The 19496-nt window shown below is 38.8% G+C and overlaps 2 protein-coding genes across 3 annotated transcripts; one reads left to right on the top strand and one right to left on the bottom strand.

Moving 5' to 3' along the window:
• Positions 1-249: 249 nt before the first annotated feature.
• LOC116300606 (dipeptidase 1) lies at positions 250-10860 on the bottom strand. Of its 2 annotated transcripts, none has more exons than XM_031709510.2 (10): positions 10607-10860; positions 8286-8409; positions 7682-7965; positions 7381-7441; positions 6464-6563; positions 5891-5967; positions 5363-5453; positions 4465-4540; positions 4012-4147; positions 250-1873 (listed from the first exon to the last, which is right to left on the bottom strand). In XM_031709510.2, exons 1-10 carry the CDS (start codon positions 10738-10740, stop codon positions 1727-1729), a joined length of 1230 nt encoding a protein of 409 aa, XP_031565370.1. In that variant the 5' UTR covers positions 10741-10860; the 3' UTR covers positions 250-1726. The 2 variants fall into 2 exon arrangements, with proteins under 2 accessions (XP_031565370.1, XP_031565369.1); XM_031709509.2 differs by lacking the exon at positions 250-1873 and adding an exon at positions 2210-3043 and having other exon boundaries at positions 10607-10859.
• Positions 10861-11302: 442 nt separating this feature from the next.
• On the top strand, positions 11303-17647 carry LOC116300617 (dipeptidase 1). Its single transcript, XM_031709521.2, has 10 exons — positions 11303-11649; positions 12652-12781; positions 13051-13334; positions 13744-13801; positions 14134-14233; positions 14441-14517; positions 15340-15424; positions 15548-15623; positions 16491-16626; positions 17082-17647. Exons 1-10 carry the CDS (start codon positions 11489-11491, stop codon positions 17172-17174), a joined length of 1200 nt encoding a protein of 399 aa, XP_031565381.1. The 5' UTR covers positions 11303-11488; the 3' UTR covers positions 17175-17647.
• The last annotated feature ends 1849 nt before the right edge of the window (positions 17648-19496 follow it).

A 19496-nucleotide genomic window follows, 5' to 3' on the forward strand; every position in this document is an offset into this window, starting at 1 on the left:
TCAATAATTACTTGAGTAGAGTTTGTTAGGTCTCTTCCTCACTTCAAGGGATTTTCACAAGGTTCTCTGGCAGTTTTACTACCTCTGTAAAACGTTAAAGAGCTAAGCTTCACTTTCATCTGTGAGTTAGCTGTGCCCTTAACTTGGGCTTTGAAATATTGTAAGATAGTTTCTTTCTTTTGTGTGTGCTCATAAAATTAGGCAGTTCTAGAGCACCAGGCAGCAACAACATTTCGTCAGGCCTTCGTATCCAATGCTGCAAGTTTTTTTTAATATATATATATATATATTTTTTTTTTACAACTTTATTGGGTGAAAGCTACAACTAAGGTACATGTATACCTAATTAGAAAAATAAATGAGAAAGACCAATAGGGAGAGCATGAACGGGACTCTAATTCCCATCCTAGGCACTTCCCTTGAGGATGCACATTAAATAAAATAAGTAAATATACTATTATCTGTGACATGGACACTTGCGATCTAGTGAGGACTTGGAGAGAATGTAAAGTTTTATGGATAAGGAATATCTAAAACTAGCATTGTCTTCACTATACTTGAAGTAGCCAATGATGGGTATCTTGTTTATATCGGAAAGCTATGTCAGAGTTATTTTTAGAGTGTAAAGAATAATCTATAATTAACCCTTGTATAGCTGACTATGATTATTTCTTTTTTTTAATCATTTATTGTACATAAAGTACTATAATTGTGCAGCATAAGAAATAAGAAATTTGCAACAAACAGTCACCTACTGATATATCACTGCTAAGGAATCATTATTCAGCCAAAGGTCCCTTGGGGAAGGCTTTGCTGGATGACTTATCTTGAAATCAAAAGCATCTTGTAAGGGAAAAAAATATTTTGAAAAAGGTTTGGGATATGACAATAGCCATCCAGTAAAATGTATTTAAATAAAGGAAGTCTAATTTTTTTTGCAATCCAGTAACAGTCATGTGATTATTTCCTGAGGCCTGCACACTCTGAGGTGTGGATCTGCCCCAACATATATATATGTCAATTGGAAACAAGATAAGTTTATAATTATTGGAGAAAAAAAACTGAGTGTAGTAAGCTGGTACTTTGAACTTTTTTTCATAAGGGCTAGTAAGCTTTTCCTTGCGAGAAGAGTCTCTACTCTTTCGATCCCTCCCCCCTCAGTTAATGACAAAGGAAAATAGACTCAGATTAAACACCAAAATTAGCCATTCCGAGGTTGAGAAAAAACTGGGTCTAGTTGGCATTATAGTGCTTTGTGGGATTATATAGGGGGACATATTTCCAGGATGTCATTTTACCATTGACGTCACACTGTCTTACAAGCTCTTTATTTTTCAAGGGTATCATTAAAGGGGCACTTGGATGAAAACGCCCCAATTTTTGAAAGTCCGAATAATTGAAGTATATGAGGATAATATGAATCAATTATAATTATGGAAATCTGATTAGTGAAAATTTTAGCCTGGGAGCCACTTGCTGTTGAGATATTTTGGGTTAGAAGCGAAAAGAACATTAGGGTTGAGTAGATGACGTCATTTACTCACAATTTAGATGCTGAATGAAATTGATAATTATTTCCCGCCACTTTTGACTGTGAAGGAAACATGTCGCTTGGCTACTATCTGGGCCATATAGATAAGTTTAAACAAGTTTCAAGTCATTTCCAGTTATTATTGATTTTCATTCAAGTGCCCCTTTAATAGTCTTATCAAATGCACGACTTTTTTTACATGTTGAGTGGGGAAACTTTGACGTATCTCTTGTAATGAGGAACATAGGCGCCATAGCCACCTCCGTAGTTTGGACGGCATGTTATGTTTGCAAAGAATCGGTAATCGTCGTACGCGGGCTCGTCTTTCATGCTTTGTGCCACCTGTAAAAACCCAGACAAATTATTCGTTTTAGAAAAAATTTGCTTTCTAATTGGTACTTTACTTGACAGACAACGATCACGTGAAGCAGCCATGTGGCAAAGAAGCCTGTTTCTCGGTATAATTCTTCACGAAATGAAGGAAGGAAGGATATTCAAGGGCGTAATAAGTGGTTTGAAACGCAAAAAAGACTATTCAGCTTTCTCTGAGCGAGACTGTCTCAAAATGACTGAATTGATGAATTTGGGGCGGGGGATATTATCATTCAGTATGCATGTTATCAAAGTAAGAAATACAGTGTTAGTAAAGTTAGTTTTTAGACAACGAGCCAGTATCACTGATGTTAGTTCAATTTTATTACTAGAATCACGATAGGACGCATTAATGATCAGAAATACATTGCTTTGGATTCACATTACAGCACATTTGAAGGCCAGGGCCCGGTTGCATAAAACTCTCTTAGGATAAGAGCATCCGTAAGTATTGTTCCAAAACAATAGGCCATTGTCCTAAGACAATACTTACGAGTGTTTTTAAGCTTTTTTATCTTAAGAGAGCTTTATGCAACTAGGCCCATGGCCCGGTTGTACGTAGCCTGGATAGCGCTATCCGGCGGATAAATCCTTATCCAGTGGATAAGTCGATGCTGTTATCCAATAAATTTATCCACTGGATAAGAATTTATCCGATAGATAGCGCTATCCAGGCTTCGTACAACCGGGTCCAGACACAAAAAACGGAAAGAGATCTAGATACTAAATGAAACGATATAAGGTGATTTTAAACGTTTTGGGCAAGCTAAATTCAAAGATGACGGACAATTTCAAGTGTCATCGCTATACTATCTTCAAGTTTTGATTCACATTTTCGACACTTTAAGGGTTTTGACGGGAGAATAATCAAGAAGGACTCTATGTTCACTTCCAGACCTTCCAGGTGACGTAAGGTTACCAAATATTGACACGCGAATGCTGTATTAGTATATCAGGTTAGCAGTCTTCAGATCTTTTCTCCTGGTATTTTTAAGAGAGGTTAATGGGAGAGACCCTTATGTTTCTGCCAGCGTCACTAGAGTAAGACTCAACGCCCCCGCCAAAATGAGGACGACAGGTCACATTTTCAAAGAAACGGAAGTCGTCATAGGGAGTGTCCTTTGACATGTCTCGTGCTACCTGTACAAACACATAAAGAGTTAAGGTGTTAGGTGTTAGATGTTAGTCAGAGAAATAGATCAATGGAAGTGGAATACAGGTATTGCAAATCATGCGTTTTGATGCAAGTGATGGCTAGAGTGATTATCATACACAGTTAAAATAGATATTAGTATCAAATTGAGCTGATCCTCGCAGTATATGAAACAACTTATGCAGCTGAAAATTGAAAGACTCAGAAACAATTCTGAGTCTTGAACGGGATTTGAACCCGTGCCCAGTAACCGTACCCGTGCCGTCCGATTCCCCGGTACGTGCCATGCTCTAACTACTGAGCTACCAAGTCTCATATGAGACTTCAAGGACACATTAGGTGGGTTTTTCGGCCCGATATAGATATTATTGGGTTTTTCGAACATATAGATAATAGTGTTAATAGAAATGTTAACTGACAAGAAATAATATTGCTAAACTCGCGGAATAGGACGTTTGCATGATGGCGCCATTATTTTCCTACCACTTCCAAAATGCCTTGCGAATTTTCTTTCTTATTTAAATGAGGAGGTATAAGGAACCATTTATTTTTATTTGTTGTTCCTTGTAATTCGAAACATTGCTATACTATGGGAAAACTAACTTGCAATCATTTCTATAAGAGCAATGGGTAAAACAATACTGTATTTCAAATTCAATTTATCCGGCTGTTCCAGTAATGTTCTGCATATTAAATGATTACTCCTCAAAAGTCACAGTCATTTATAGAAGCTTATAGAAAATGCCATGAAAAAGCCTTTATAACTTCAAGAAGCCACACTCTATGAAATGTTTGGGGTCATAGTCAACAGCTGACCCCATGAAAAAATGAGAATATTGTAAGAAGGGTTATCAGACTTTTAACACTTAAAAGCGTTCCCTAGAGTTAAAACTTGAGTGTTTACATATTCAAGTATCCGAAGTAGAAAAAAGAGAGGGGAAATAGACTCACGTACCTTTTCAGCTTTCTCCATCACACGAATGAGATTCTCCCCTAAAATCTTCTTGATGTCTGATTCCGTGTAGCCTTTTTTGAGGAGCAAGGCTATCAAATCTGGATACTTGGAAACATCCTCTAGTCCTATGGGAAGCCTGTGGAAATAGAGCAGGATCAAATCTAATTGAGCTTTTAAGTTGTGTGTTCACTTGAAGAAATTAGACCTTTGGACAACAATTATGTCATGAAGAAAAAAGTAAAAAAATTCTTTATAGAACTGCTTTTCCCAACACCCCAATTAGACCTTTAAGCTTGCCATTTTAGACCACGTGCCATTCCCTAGAGTATCATTGCTTTGTTTAACGGTTGCGCATGAGAAGACGCAATGGATACAGCTTAAACAAAGAATCTTATTCCAATGAGAATGACACGTCCTATTGAATTCTTTCGCCCTATGACTTTGTAAACTTACTCAGTAACTCCATCATAGTCAGCTCCGATGCCCACGTGATCGATACCAGACACATTCTTGATGTAATCGATGTGTTCTGATGGAAGAGTAAAAAAAAAACATGCAGTTGAATAACTGTAACTTGCCTTAGTCTATTAATTCCTACAGCTGAAGTTAAGAATGGAAGAAGTTTTAACTTCATCGATATACAGATATTGATGGTTTTCAACCATTCCCAAGAGAATTAAATGACAAAAGACACGGCGGCCATGTTGGAGGATATAACAAAAGAATTCATTGATAATTCTTTTGTTAAGTTCCTCCAACATGGCCGCCGTGAAAACCATCAATTCCAAAAAAGGTCGGTGAAGGTTTTCGTTGCATGTTGCATGTCATATATGACGGTAACATCTCTACTTCCGTCACGTAGTCAGCTGGCATAAAACCCCATCATATATAATGGTAACATTTCTAGTTCCGTCACGTAGTCAGCTGGCATAAAACCCCACCATACATAATTGTAACATCTCTACTTCCGTCACGTAGTCAGCTGGCATAAAACCCCACCATACATAATTGTAACATTTCTACTTCCGTCACGTAGTCACGCTAGCTTCAGACCCCCAGCAGTGTGAAGACTTATATTTTCTTATGCGACTAATATTTTCTAAATGATAAAATGGTGTTTTAGCCATTTGCAGCTACACGTTGCTCAATACTCTTATTAGTTAACGGCTACGCCTCGTGCAACTCTTACGCTTCTTTAGTGCTTAGCAGCCTCCCGCGTGCATCCAGAACTGGATATATACACAACTAGGCATTGACCATTGCTTTTATTACAATAATGCTAACATTTTTACCTCGTCACGTAGTCAGGCTTGCATCACACTAGCTCCAAGCATATTTAGTTTTTACTTACCAACGACATCTTGAATGGTAGCGTTTCGACTTCCGTTATATACAATGAAGGCTGAATAGAAATTAACCATCACTAGACCACCATTTTGAGGCTGAACACAAACAAACAAACAAACACAATCGATATAGTGATGGCTTATGACAAAAACGTTCCGTTATTTGAATAACATTTTTTTGCTTTTGCTTATGGTACCCAAATAGAGTGACACATCAGTCCACCCATGTACCTCCCTTCCCTCCCCTCCCCTCTCCTGCAAAATCTACGACGGCGACTTCAACCGGAAGTGTAAATAATTTCTCTTTGTGGTACTGTTCATTGGCGATTTCATTGAAAACATTGTCAGTAAAGTCAATTCATCCACAGGGAAGACAGACATTGAAGACGCGAAGCCCCAAAGTAAAGATGTTTACACTTCCGGTTGACATCGCCGTCGTAGAATTTGTAAAACTAGATTTTCTTAGTATTGGCTTTAAGGGAAGACAGAAAATATAGCTTCCTAGTTGTACAAGGATTTATATTTTTTCTTACCATTCTTCTTAGTACGTCATCCGGTACGTTTCTGGGGTGTTTGCATAGAGCGTAGGCAGACGAATGGCTGAAAATAACTGGAAAGGACATATATAAAACACAAGACACTGCCTGAGTGCAGTCTGAGTCTATTATCATATCCCACTAGTAACTAATGAATTTTAGAAAGGGCATGATGGCCACTCGCCCCCTAGTGCACGTCCCTACGTCATGGGTAGATCGTTCAGCCGAACTCTTCAACCAAGTAATAATAGGTCACTGGCATTATAGCGTTATTTACTACCACTACCAGAAACCCTTTCACACTTTTTTTTGTTCAGTTAATTGGCACCAATAGGCGACTTGCACTAAGAGGTCACGTGATCAAATCGGCCATTGTGGCTGGCATTCTACAGGATTTTAGCTATGCGAGAATGTAAAAAAAAATGGCGGATTCGGGTCACACCATCCTTATGAGGGAATACAAATTTGAATGCAGAGAAAGAAAACACGCGAAGCATGTTGATAGAGGTAGTAAATGACGTCACCAGTCAGTAAATCACGCCAGGTGTATTATGGATATTACCGCATTACCTGGCGCCTTAACTGTATCCAGTGAGTCATTCATTGTTTTGTGAGACACATGAGACAAATCAACGAGCATTCCTAGTCGGTTCATCTCTTTTACTACCATCTGCAAAACAAATTAAAAGATCATCAACAAAATATCAGGACCAGAAGACGTGCATGATCAACCTTACATCAATTAGAGTCTGTTTACATGAAGACCCAGGTCCTAGGGGATTCAAGGGTTTTTTTTCCTTTCACAAGGAACACAAAAAATGAATAGACCTTTTTCGAGTTCCAAATGACCACTTTGTTTCTTGATTACAGACTCATTTGCTCAGGCTTAGCCTCGATTTTGTGCAGAATATTCACTTGTTCCAGTCAAGGTCCGTCAAGTTTCAAAGTGTTCGTATTGTTGAACTTGTGCATTCTTTACTTTACCGTTGGTACTTGCGAGTAATTAGACACTGATTTGAGGCTTAGCTTAAGCAAATGAGTCTGTAATAATCAAGAAACACAGCAGTAAATTGGAACTCGAAAAGGGTCTACTGATTTAGCCTTCAGCCCAGGCAGTAGAGTCATTCTTCATGGGGAATCATGGCCGGGTGGTACAGCGGTAGTACACTCGCCTCTCACTGGAACCTGTTTTGGGTTCGATTCTTGGACTCGACATCACATGTGAGATTTTTAGGTGTCTCCCTCGATTTGAATTTTTTCAAAAATTTCTTATCCTCCGCAAAACCTATCACGCTAAATTCCCATTCAATCTGGGAGCTAGCCGTGCCAATTTCAATTTACTTGTTCCAAAAACCGCACTGATCGACTAGTGAGCGTACCAAGTTTTACATCGATCAGACATTCAATTGAGAGCGCGCGCATGCGGAATAAAATCGAAAACCCTTGAGACAATGAAGCAGGGGGAATCACGTGATACAGGTGTTTACCTTTCCAAAGTCATCAAGGCCATCATGTAGAGTCTTAGCTGGTTTGGAGCTGGAACTTGCCCTGTGCCAAATGAATAGAAAGAAGCTTCAATAGCGCGTATCTTACTCTTTGTACACGCAGAGTGTGGTACACATATGCATCACGTGACTTACCATGGTGTACCGTTGTGAGCAACAACTCATAAAGCATGCGCAGTTTGGTACATTAAGCGTCACGTGACTTACCATGGTGTACCACGGTTGTGAGAACCAACTCCTAGAGCATGCGCAGTTTGGTACAATTAAGCATCACGTGACTTACCATGGTGTATGGCAATTGTGCGTCAAGGTCATGTATCGAACTCCAAGATCATAAAACATTCTCAGTGTTCCTAGGCTTGAGTCAATCATGTGACCTCCCTCTAGACCAATCAGAGACGCGATTTTGCCATCTTTGAAGGCATCTTTTATTTCTTGTGCCGTAGTGACAAACTTGAAAGTATCTGGATACTTGTTTACAAAGCGCTTGATAATAGACACTTGCTCCAAGCCGAGCAGGACTGCATTTTTTAGCTGGTTTGCACAAAATGAAAATGCAGCCCAGAACTGAAAATATATGAACAGATGAAAGAGAGAGATTCGCAAAATATAGGCGCACACCGAGTAAATGACTCGGTGAAAATTGTCGCGTTTTAAATTCCTAATATAATTAAACTTTAGCTAATAATCCAGTTCTTGATTCTCTCTTGCTCTTGGCGAACCTCAATTTCCAGTTTAGAGTTCTCTGTTGCTCAGGGTTAGTCTTGATTTTGCATAGAATATTAGTAGTTGATAGTATTGCCATGTGTAATATTATCAATAGTATTGCCACCCACCCAGACATGATAGAGTGACTTTGAAAACAATGATAAACCGATACAGCCTACCTGTGCTCCCACATGACCAGACCTGAGTCTAGTGATGTCTGTTTGCCAAGTGGTATGGTTTAGCTTTAGGTTTCCCAGTCTGTTGGTGTATTGCTTGCGGATTTGATACGGCATGTCATTATGTCTGCAGGAATGAGATGAAAACGGCTTTTTAAAAAATACGCGCTCAAAAAGCGCATGTGGCTACTGCTATAAGATATGTTTGTAATAGGAGAAAAAAATAGGAACTTACTATGCATTAGAACAATATATTGGAAATGGTATATCCGAGACCGATAGAAATTGTGAAAGTTGCAAATACTGGGCTTCCTGTGGTGTTGCTCATGGACTCACAACCCGATGACGTAGTAAAACGAAAAACAAAACTAAAGATAATGTTAAGTCGAAACATATCTAAATTTTTAAAACATTTTGATTTTCATAAAAATTTTAGTAGTTCTCCTAATTCCAGACGATTTGTTGTCATTTGTTGTATTTTTCCCCTCTTTATCGGTCAACAAGACCACCATTCCTGTACTTTTATTCTCTAGGGATAATATAAGCCTGTAAAAACATGTGTGGTCTAAATTTGTCTATTTGTAGCGGGTAGCATTTCACCAGTGTGAGTCCTAAAGGTCGGGTCGCTTTTTCCTAGGGAATTAATGGGCCATTCCTATGGTCGACGCCACATGTGAATAGAGTTTCGTTTGTTGGTGTTTTCTAGCCCTCCCTTACCACGACGGTTTTTTCTCCGTGTCCTGCAGTTTTCCTCCCTCTGTAAAAGTCAATATGTGAGATGAGAGTTGAAATGTAGTGATAGTGAGGCTGGAGTGCGTCGTTTACTTAAGCAACTTAGGTTTACTTAGCCTCTGGCTAAGGAGTCCCAGTAATCTCGTCGTTAAATACGGTTCAAGTATGGAACGGAAAAGCCGCAAGACATTTAATTCCTCTGGTGTGACAGATTACAACCATTATAGATGAAATAAAGTCTGGGTTTTTCAGGAACCCGTTAAAAAATCATCAGTAATCAGAACCTCAGGTTTCGTTTAGTGAATTAAAACCTGTTTAAAGCTTGTAGGCAAAATTTCGGTGTGAGCCGCACGCGCACCATATCACTGAATACGCGTCGCTGACTGTCTGAGATGCCGTGCGCAAACCACTAATAAGATGATATTTGATGCTGTAGATGACAGACCGACAGTAAATTTGTAAGATAATTCAAAACTTAAATTAACGTTTCCAATACGTTATTTCATATATTTCTTTTAATTTTTTCGTTATGTTGTGCTTGTTTTTAAATTTTCAGTCTTATCATTGGATTGCTGGGAAGTATTTATCTACCGTTGTGTTCGCTTCAGTGAGAGGAACCGCTAGGAGCGCGCGGCTACAACTCTCTTTTACCGTTTGGATGCGAGTTGATGTAAACAAAATTCTTGAACTGTATCTTCTATAACCTAAGAGACTAAAAACATGCTTTACCGAAGCCAATCACCGATTATTTAAAGCGTAGCTTTAGCTATAAGCGTGACCCTTTTGCCGTTGAAATGCCATAGCAAGGAATTCAAAATCCATATAACATTTGAAAACTTTGTATGTATTTTATTTTTGTTTTGTTTTGTTTGTTTGTTGGGTTTTTTATTTGCGGGAATTATCCACAAACATGGTGGCCACATCTTTTGTTCTTTTATTCTGATAAAGGCAACTGAATACTCTTTATTCTAAGACCTTGGACATGCTTAGGAAAGGAGAGCTTTATTTCATTATTACATCATTGATTCTATTAAGTGCCCCAAGGGCAAGACGTCATGGGGTGGGAAGTAGGTCTTCACAGACACCATTCAACTCAAACTTGTTTTGCAAGGAACAACAACAGAATATCTAAACGTATACTTTACTGGATGAATAGACTATAGGAAGCGTTGCGTGGCGACACTAAGCTAGCAAACGCCTCTCTTCGCTATGAACACATAATATATATAATTACCGCTCAATGTGTCAATGTAGTTATGTTTAATAAAATCACGGAATTTTTGACTTGTTAGCGATTCTTTAGGCTGCTGCTTGACCTACGAGCAGGCAAGATGAAACTACAGACAACCCTCGGCGTGGCTTTTTCTACCCAAGCACTCCACTTACCGGCAAATTAATTATTATTCAACTATCAAATCAAAACAGACAATGGGGCTGAATAAATTAACTTACACTCTTTTTAAAAAAATATCTAATTTCATTTCGCCTTTCGAGGATAAACTGTATATATCTTGAAGATATTATAAATCTAGACCAAGTTCAGTTCATATGACTTGTAATGTTGTATAAGATACAAAAGTAAACAAACTCACCCATCTATGAGTGGGCTCTGTTTCATGATCTCGACTGCCCGGGCCCTGTAGTCTACCGCTCTTCGATCACGATGCTTCGGAATACCCTGCACGGCTAACGCCAGCAAAACTGTAAGTAATACACTAGTATACATCTCAGCAACAGGTTCGTGGTTCGATTTTCTAGTCGGTTTTGACTCGCTTGAATTAGAACGCGGCCTCGTTGGACTTCCAGCTAAATCCTTCGTTGTTATTTACTTACAAATTCAGTGTTTGGTTAGCTGTGATTCAATGCCTGTCAGTCAGTAGAATATACTTAGGGGGGTGCTGGCTTCGTTAGAGCGCAGATGTATAACTAAAGAATGAAAATTTCCCGGAAAAATTTGTCAGAACTGGCAGAGAAGCTTAAGCAATTACATTTCTATTCAAAAAAAGAGCAAGTATACTTAGCCAATTGCTTTGAAACGGCAACTTGAATATCAAAACTTAGAAGTATAAATTCTAAGCAAACGAAGAAATAGCCAACTGTGCGAAGCGATGATGCTGATGAATAGAATAAGTGAGGCGAAATAACTTAAGATTTCATGTTTTAATTTTTTCAGTTTTTGGTGCAAGTGCAACGTATGCAAGCTTCCCTAGTTTTACTGTTATCGATAAGATGCAAGAAATACTTTTTTTAGTTCTATTCAGTGGATACAGTCAGCTTTATAGGTACTTGTACCCCCCTTCTTTAAGTGACCTTGGGCTCCGCCTACAAGCATCCGTGGTGATTTGATTGGTTTGTTGATGTTTGTCTGTTCTGTGCTTTGTCATTACTATTCACTTTCTTGAGTTTCAAAACGTTGTCGTCTGATCTACAAGCCGTCGCACTAGAAGTCTACTCAAAAACCGTTAACACAAACAATGAATCGCAAGACCTTGCTCATCGGTGGAGCTGTTTTGGTAGTTCTAGTAATCATCATTGCCGTACCGTGTGCTTTATTACTGGGCAAATCCGAAGACAAACCGAAAACAAACCGACAGCGAGCGATCGAAGTGCTGGAAGACACTCCATTGATAGATGGGTAAGTTATAATATCAACTCACTTTATCATTTTAATAATCACTTTTTGAAGGTTAGTATCAAAATTCTTTGGATGAAGCCTAGCTCTCGGCCCACAGAGAGCGCTTGTTTTATAGAGGTGTTTTCACGGTTTATGACTCTCTTAATCTCTTGGGATAATTAGCATATCTGGGTTTTTGATACTCTACAAACACCGACATTTCAAAGGCTTCTTGTGGAATTGCTTTTTCACTGCGACCAGTCAAGGATACATAGTTAATTGATTATGAAGGATGTAAAAGGTAGCGACTAGCCCTGATTATTTTTGATTGACGGCAGCGAAAACTCAACTCACAACTACAGATTTCACAGAATATTGAAAACCGCAGTAATCGTGTGTATCATAAACGAGAATACTGGCATCTCCCTGAATACAGTCAATAACACTCATGTTACATGGCTCGAATTTCTAAGCCGGGTTTCCTGTGGGGGAAACAAGGCTCTTGCGTGACCAAGGCTCTTGCGGGACCAAGGCTCTTGCGTGACCAAGGTTCTCGCGTGACTACTTGACTTGTCTTTGAATCCCACATGCGCGTGAGTGGTTCGCCTTGAAAGATTTTGTCCAGTCATAAATGTTTCTAAAGAATTTGACTCCTCACATTTAACTCACACATGTTGATTTTTAAGAGGGAGGACCCGGAGAAAAACCCTGGTAGGAACAACAATAACTAGGAGAGAACAACACATCGTCTGCAATCTCAATTCACATATGGTGTCCGCAATTTTGACGAAGCGTTAGTAGCGTATGTCACTCATGCTACCCTTCACGTTTCGATGCATCAATGATAACGGAGTGATTTTTCTAAGGTTTTGGTAAAACAGGTCAAGAAGTATTCTTCAATTCCAGAGGTTTATACATGTTTTGGTCGTTTCGGGATACTTTATAAGCAATCGAGTCACGTACGAAATGCATCTTGGTGGGCTACGTTTGTTGACACTCTTTGTAACGATTTGTTTATACTAGGCACAACGACTTGCCATGGCAGATAAGAAAGAAGTACTCGAACAGATTTGCTAATCTTACGTTAGACACTGGAAGCCCTGATTTTCATACCGATATTCCTAGACTGAAGAAAGGCAAAGTTGGAGCTCAGGTATGAACGAACCTACAGCCTCAACAATCGCACACTTCTTCCTTCCTTCCTTCCTTCCTTCCTTCCTTCCTTCCTTCCTTCCTTCCTTCCTTCCTTTCTTATATTTGTGTCCATTAGTTTGTTTGTTCATTCATTCATTACGTTCATAGTGAGTTGTCCACCCTTCAATCAATCAGATCGGTCAGTTGGCTCCATCATATTTAGTCAATAATTTACTTTTTGATATATTCATCAAACACATTCCGACTTTTTTCCCCGGCCTGTTTCAGTTTTGGGCAGCATACGTAAGCTGCAACAATCAATACAAAAACTCAGTTCGACTTTTTCTCGAACAAATTGACGTCATAAAACGACTGGCTGTCAAGTACCCAAACGATTTCGTGTTCGCTACAACAGAGCAACATATTCGTAAAGCTTTCGAAGACAAAAAAATTGCATCTCTGGTTGGCATCGAGGGAGGACACGCGATGGACAGCAGTTTGGACACACTGCGCATGCTCTATGAATTAGGTGGTCGCTATATGACGTTGACACACAACTGCCATACACCATGGTAAGTCACGTGGTTTGTAAGTTTGCGTCACTGCGCATGCTCTATGAATTAGGTGGACGCTATATGACGTTGACACACAACTGCCATACACCATGGTAAGTCACGTGATTTGTAAGTTTGCGTCACTGCGCATGCTCTATGAATTAGGTGGACGCTATATGAAATTGACACACAACTGCCATACACCATGGTAAGTCACGTGGTTTGTAAGCTTGCATCACTGCGCATGCTCTATAAGACACAAATGGTCTGTTGTGTATTTGTCTTTGTGTGATAAAGTTCTGGTTGAGTGATAGCAACTGTTTATCAGCATCAACTTTGTTTTTATTTCATGTTCTTACTGCATGTGCTCCAGCATGTCCTAAAATATATACTACACTCATACACTATACCTTTGTAACTTTTCTAGGGCCGACTCCTGTGTACCTAAGACGGCAGAACACAACGGACTGACAGAGTTTGGAAAGGTGAGTTGGTTGGCTATCCCTATTTAGTCAAATCCAACGAGTGGTCTTTCATCAACGCTGCTTTCTGATTGGAAGAGCTACTACTAGGCTATAAATTATAGTCTACTAGTAGTGAAAAGTCGCCGGCTTTGAAAAACCAAAACAATAAATAAAAGTGTTTTTGCTGCTTAGATGATTATTAAAGATGCGATTTGGCGATTTTTCTTTTTTTAACTGAAACAACTAGTCCTCTTGCACTCATGGTTTATAAGTCAATAGACCATTCTGGCTGGAGAACAAATTACTAATTAGAGATGCTAGACTGAATCACTCGCTGCTTTTGCGTCCTGCAGATTGTTGTTAAAGAAATGAACCGACTTGGGATGTTCGTAGATATTTCTCATGTTTCTGCTAAGACTATGCGTGACGTACTGGATGTCAGTAAAGCCCCAGGTAAGATTTGGTATTACACAGGAACTCCAACCAAGGCAAAAGTAATGAATTCAAATGAAATCAAGAGCGATTTTGTCAGAGTGCTGTACCATGCAAGAGGGGGGAGTCGAAATGCGGAAGAAAGGTTTGAGATTAAGAAGGCAGCAGGGAGCAAGGAAAGGAAAGGAAAGAAGGAAAGATTGATTGTCCCGTTTGTTTCATTTCCAGTTATATTTAGTCATTCGTCCGCCTTTGCTTTGTGCAACAACTCAAGAAACGTACCAGATGACGTACTGAAGAGAATGGTAATCCATCTCTTTTTTAACCTATCCGTTATAATTATAGTTTTCTTTTTTTACTTGTAGTATGTGTGTTATCATGGGTGTCATGCTGGCGCATGTTTTAAGGGTGGTATATTGATGTCATCGGTGGTTTACGGGGTGTCATGTAATATGGAGTGCATGAGTGTTATATGGGTGTATGGGTGGTGTATTGGTGTCATGTATGTTATCATGGGTGTCATGCTGGCGCATGTTTAAGGGTGGTATATTGATGTCATGGGTGGTTTACGGGGTGTCATGTAAAATGGAGTGCATGAGTGTTTTATGGGTGTATGGGTACTGTATTGGTGTCATGTATGTTATATTGGGTGTCATGCTGGTGCATGGTGACATGAGTGTTGAATAGGTTGCCATGGGTATTGTATGTATAGGGACTTACAGGTGCATGTTGTGTCAAGGGTGTCTCATTAGGTGTCATATGTTGTTCATGCTGCAGCTTGTGTGGTTTATCAAGTACCATGGAAGGTATAGAATGATTTTCATAAACCCGTGAAACAAAATTTAGCTATTAACTTCTATTAACGCATATTAATGTGTAATAGCGGTTATTAGTGAGACAACTAAGTATTGCAGTTGAAGTTTATTGACTGTATTTTATTACTTCGTTGTTTAAAGTCTAATAGGTATAAGTCGTACTAGTTTGTATTAATAATTATTACGCTAACATATATTTCACGGGTTTATGAAAATCACTCTAGCGTCTGCCTTTAATCATTCTACTCCGGGGGGTGCGAGTGGGGGGTGTCTTGTTATCAATCCCACATCAGAGTTTTTTTTACCTTTTAGCCCAAGAATGGTGGTGTAGTGATGGTCAACTTCTATAACGATTTCGTAACATGCAAAAAAACTGCTACTCTTAGTGACGTTGCAGGTGAACTTATTTTTATACTCTCTTAATTAGAAGTCAATCAATAAATATCTCGTGGCAATGGGCTATCTGTGGCAATGATTTTTCTCACAATAATTTCCATATTGATTTTTTTCGTTTTCTAAGATCACATTGATCACATTAAGAAAGTGGCGGGAATCGATAACGTGGGTTTAGGAGGCGACTACGATGGTGTACCAAGGTAGGCATCATGGGGAAAATAATCTTGCATGCAATTTTACATGCAATAAGCCTGAAGCGAGATGACGTTTTACCCCCGTCTCTAGACCATATCCTTTTCACACTGCTTTTGTTCTTTAATTATGACTATTGTTCCTGTATTCTCTAAGGAATCAAAAATTTTAATATGAAAGAATTTTAAAAACTATTATGGTATAGAGTCGGGGGTAAAACGTCATTTCGCTTCAGGCTTATAGGCTTTGTGTGTGTGATCACATACTCCGAATCCAAATATGGCGATCAATTTGAATAACTATTGTTCTGGACTGACTAGCCTCTCTTACATGTGAAAACGCTTTTATGTTTCCACGTGAACACGAGGCTAGTCAGTCCTAACAATAGTTATTCAAATTGATCGCCATATTTGGATTCGGTGTATGATGACCGCCATGTTGAATGACAAGGAACAATAATACAATCGTTTTGTATTGGCTTTTTACGAACCATAAAAAAAAACAAAAAAAAACAAATCCTTTTATCATGTAACTTGTCAAACATTATTAGAAAAAAAAAAATGCTTAAGGAAATGACATGCGGTCTTAAGTGCGAAAACGAAGCCATGAACCCATTTTTATACGTACGTAGGAAGAGAGGGATTGCTTTCAACCTCTACAACATATATATGTCTAACTGAAAAAAGATAAATTTGTTACTCAGAATAACTAGAAAGCTAATCGAGATGAGGAAAAAAATTATTACATCACATAGGGCAAAAGAAAAAAAACACTCTATTCAACAATAATCTTCGCCTAGGTCCATGTATAACTCATTAATAAGATAAATAAAGGTGAAATGTAAATATACGTGCATTCGAATTCTTTTGGTGTAGGGTACCAACAGGATTAGAGGATGTGTCTAAATACCCTGATCTCATAGAAGAATTAATTGATCGTGGATATAGTGATGACGATGCGAAGAAAATCGTTGGCGGGAACCTTCTTCGAGCCATGAAAAAAATGGAGGAGGTAATTGAACGAATGAGTGGATGGACAAGTGAAGTGAAAGAATAAAATGAATCAGTGGGATAAATAAATAACTGTGCATGAGTCAATAAAATGAATGGTTGAGTCCTTGAGCGAGGTAGGGGTTAGTCATTCCCACCAGGAGCGGATCCAGTTTTTTTCTAGGAGGGGGTGCACCATCCAGGATTTTCGTTTTAGGATGGAGTGCACCCTTTGCTTACAAACTCAAATATCAATGCTGTAGATGTCAGCTCATCTAGTGGGGGTGGGGGTTTTTGCTGCCGTCAATCAAACCTAATCAGTCGGTACCTTTTATGTTTTTGACTGGCGGCAGCGAAAAACCAAATTTCAGCGTGCAACCGAGAGACACAGAGTTCGCATGTTTATGGGAATTGTAGTAATTGATCTATTAACTCAGTAAGATAAATCTGAACTGATTATCATTATTGTTTTAACAGGTCGCTCAATCTCTGTCAAATGTCCAGCCGTATGATGAATATATCATTGTTAACAAAACGTGTCGCCCTTTCTTCTATAAACAGTACTACTAGAATAATAAGAACATAAAGGGACTGCTAAATAACATAAGGCTAGGCTATACATTACGTCACTTATGGGTCGACACCACTATGCAACTGTTGCGTACTACTTTGACGAAGACGATTCGAGGGATGTCATGCACACCTAACACTTTTTTCCTGCCACAAAGCTATGAATCAATGACAGTTACACAAACTACATCTCAAGGTCCTGGCCAGAATTGAGTACATGGAACAGTCGCTTTTATTTTAGATTTTGGCTGAAAATATCCGTTCACCACCATCAACGTTGAAAGTCGTGAAACACAAATAAATCTTTATTTTAACGACATAGCCGCAACCTTTGCAGAGGTGTCGGTACATACGTGAAATTTCATGTCTACATACGTCGTAAGAGTTTCGTCGTACGTCAGGAATTTAGTTTATACTAGTTCTCAATATTAAAAGCAAATTGATGAATAAAATGTTAATATACAAAAATGTTATTTCCGTACGCAATTCACTATTGTCAATTCACCATTTTCTATACATCAGTTCACTGGTCGAGGATGCATTGATTGAATAATCCTTTGAAAGTACCTTCAGGGGCGGCGGAAGCTGAAAATCTTTGGGGGGCACTGCAAAAATTCACAACAATAACTTAATGACGTAATAAAACTCGAATCTATGCATTTATATTTCATGTGAACTAATATTTTGTGGGGGGACCAGGCCCCTCCAAAACATTTCCCCCGGTTCCGCCGTCCCTGACCTTGGCTCCTCGCTTGAGCGCTTTGTGTTTGACCAGTCAACCAATGTATGGAAAATGGCGAAAATAATATTCTAGTAGGGTATAAAGGGTAAATTCCTCTGATCTTAGCGAACTCTATGTGCTTTTTTGCGGAAGAAGAAATACAGGAGAACCAGAGAAAAAACCTCGAAGCCGACGTATGATAGAGTGATGAACAACGATTGAAACCGGCCAGGGCAAAAGCGGTGAGACTCCGTGACGACCTATGCTAGAACTTTACACGGAAGTGATTTTGTTATCGCGTGACTGTTATGACGACAATCATAACTGCTTCTTTATCTCTGTCAATTTTTAATATAAAGTGCTGTAAATATGGCTTAAACTAAATCGAAGTTTTTTGTACTTTTTTATATCCATATGGCTTGAGTCATTACACCGATGGCAAGCTATAATGAATCCCGTCTAGTCGAAGAAGTGGAAAAAGTTTTCAGGCAGAAGCTCGAAAAAATCTCTTCGGAAATTTCACCCGAACAAGTTTCTGTCTTACTTTTTGCCTGCAAGGAAATCATACCAGACGGAACTAGTGAAAGAATTACCAAGCCAGGCGACTTATTTCTAGAGCTTGAACGAAGAGGAAAGCTGTCGTTGAATAATAAAGAACTACTTTGCCATTTGTTGGGCAAAATCGGACTTAATAAACTTAAACAGGACCTTGAAGAATTCGGTTCATCCATAAGTCCTCAAGTCTTGCAAAAGGTATTTTAAAAATTTAATTCCATGTTACGTATATTTCTTTCTCGGTAACCCAGGTGGTTATATTCCGTTGCTCATTTCTCAGAGCTTGAGTTTATATCGACACAAGTAATATACCAAGTGAAGTAGAATTCTCAGGCTTAATAAATGTGAAGACAGTTCCAAAACGTTTCGGAGAACGGGGAAATATGTATGGGCAAATCCTTTGTATGAAGATTTAGATTTCGGCGTCAAAGTCATCCGTTGAAACAACAGAGGTTCAAGTTTCTGGATTCGAAGGAGCATTTCTATAAAATACTAAATATAAAGACCTTTTATGAGGCTCACCCAAGTTTGTATTTTGAGATTAACTTTGTGCCGAAATTATGAATATTTATAATGAAGATGAAACACCATAAACAATGTAGCTGTACACCTTTTGCTGTTCATTAACAGAAAATGTACATTCATTTGTGCCAATCTGTATGTAAGCGCCTTCACGGTCGCATGCTTTTTTCAATAGCTCTACAAGATTTTTGAGTTTTTAGTATAGATTTAGGATTTTTTTCACATTTTTCCAATTTGTAGATATTTTAAGAACTTTTATTAGTCTTAGGACATTTTTTTCGACATTTTATATCTACGAGAACTCATATTTGAAGCCTAATCGTCCTGGAATTGCCGTCATTGTTGAATGCCAGACCTTACAAGCTTCAATTTTGCTCGACCTGGTCTCTGGAATGGTAACTTTCAACCACAGTATAGCGACTCTAATATCATCTTCAACTTTAACCATGGAAATAGAGGTAAAAGAGCTGGCAAAAGGGTCAAGGAGAGAGATTCTATTCGCAAGAACAGAATCGAAACCGTTA

Source organism: Actinia tenebrosa, unplaced genomic scaffold (assembly GCF_029948245.1).
Source record: "Actinia tenebrosa isolate PJP-AT-01 unplaced genomic scaffold, QUT_ActTen_1.0 PGA_scaffold2__45_contigs__length_23673736, whole genome shotgun sequence".
NCBI classification, from domain to species: Eukaryota; Metazoa; Cnidaria; class Anthozoa; order Actiniaria; family Actiniidae; genus Actinia; species Actinia tenebrosa.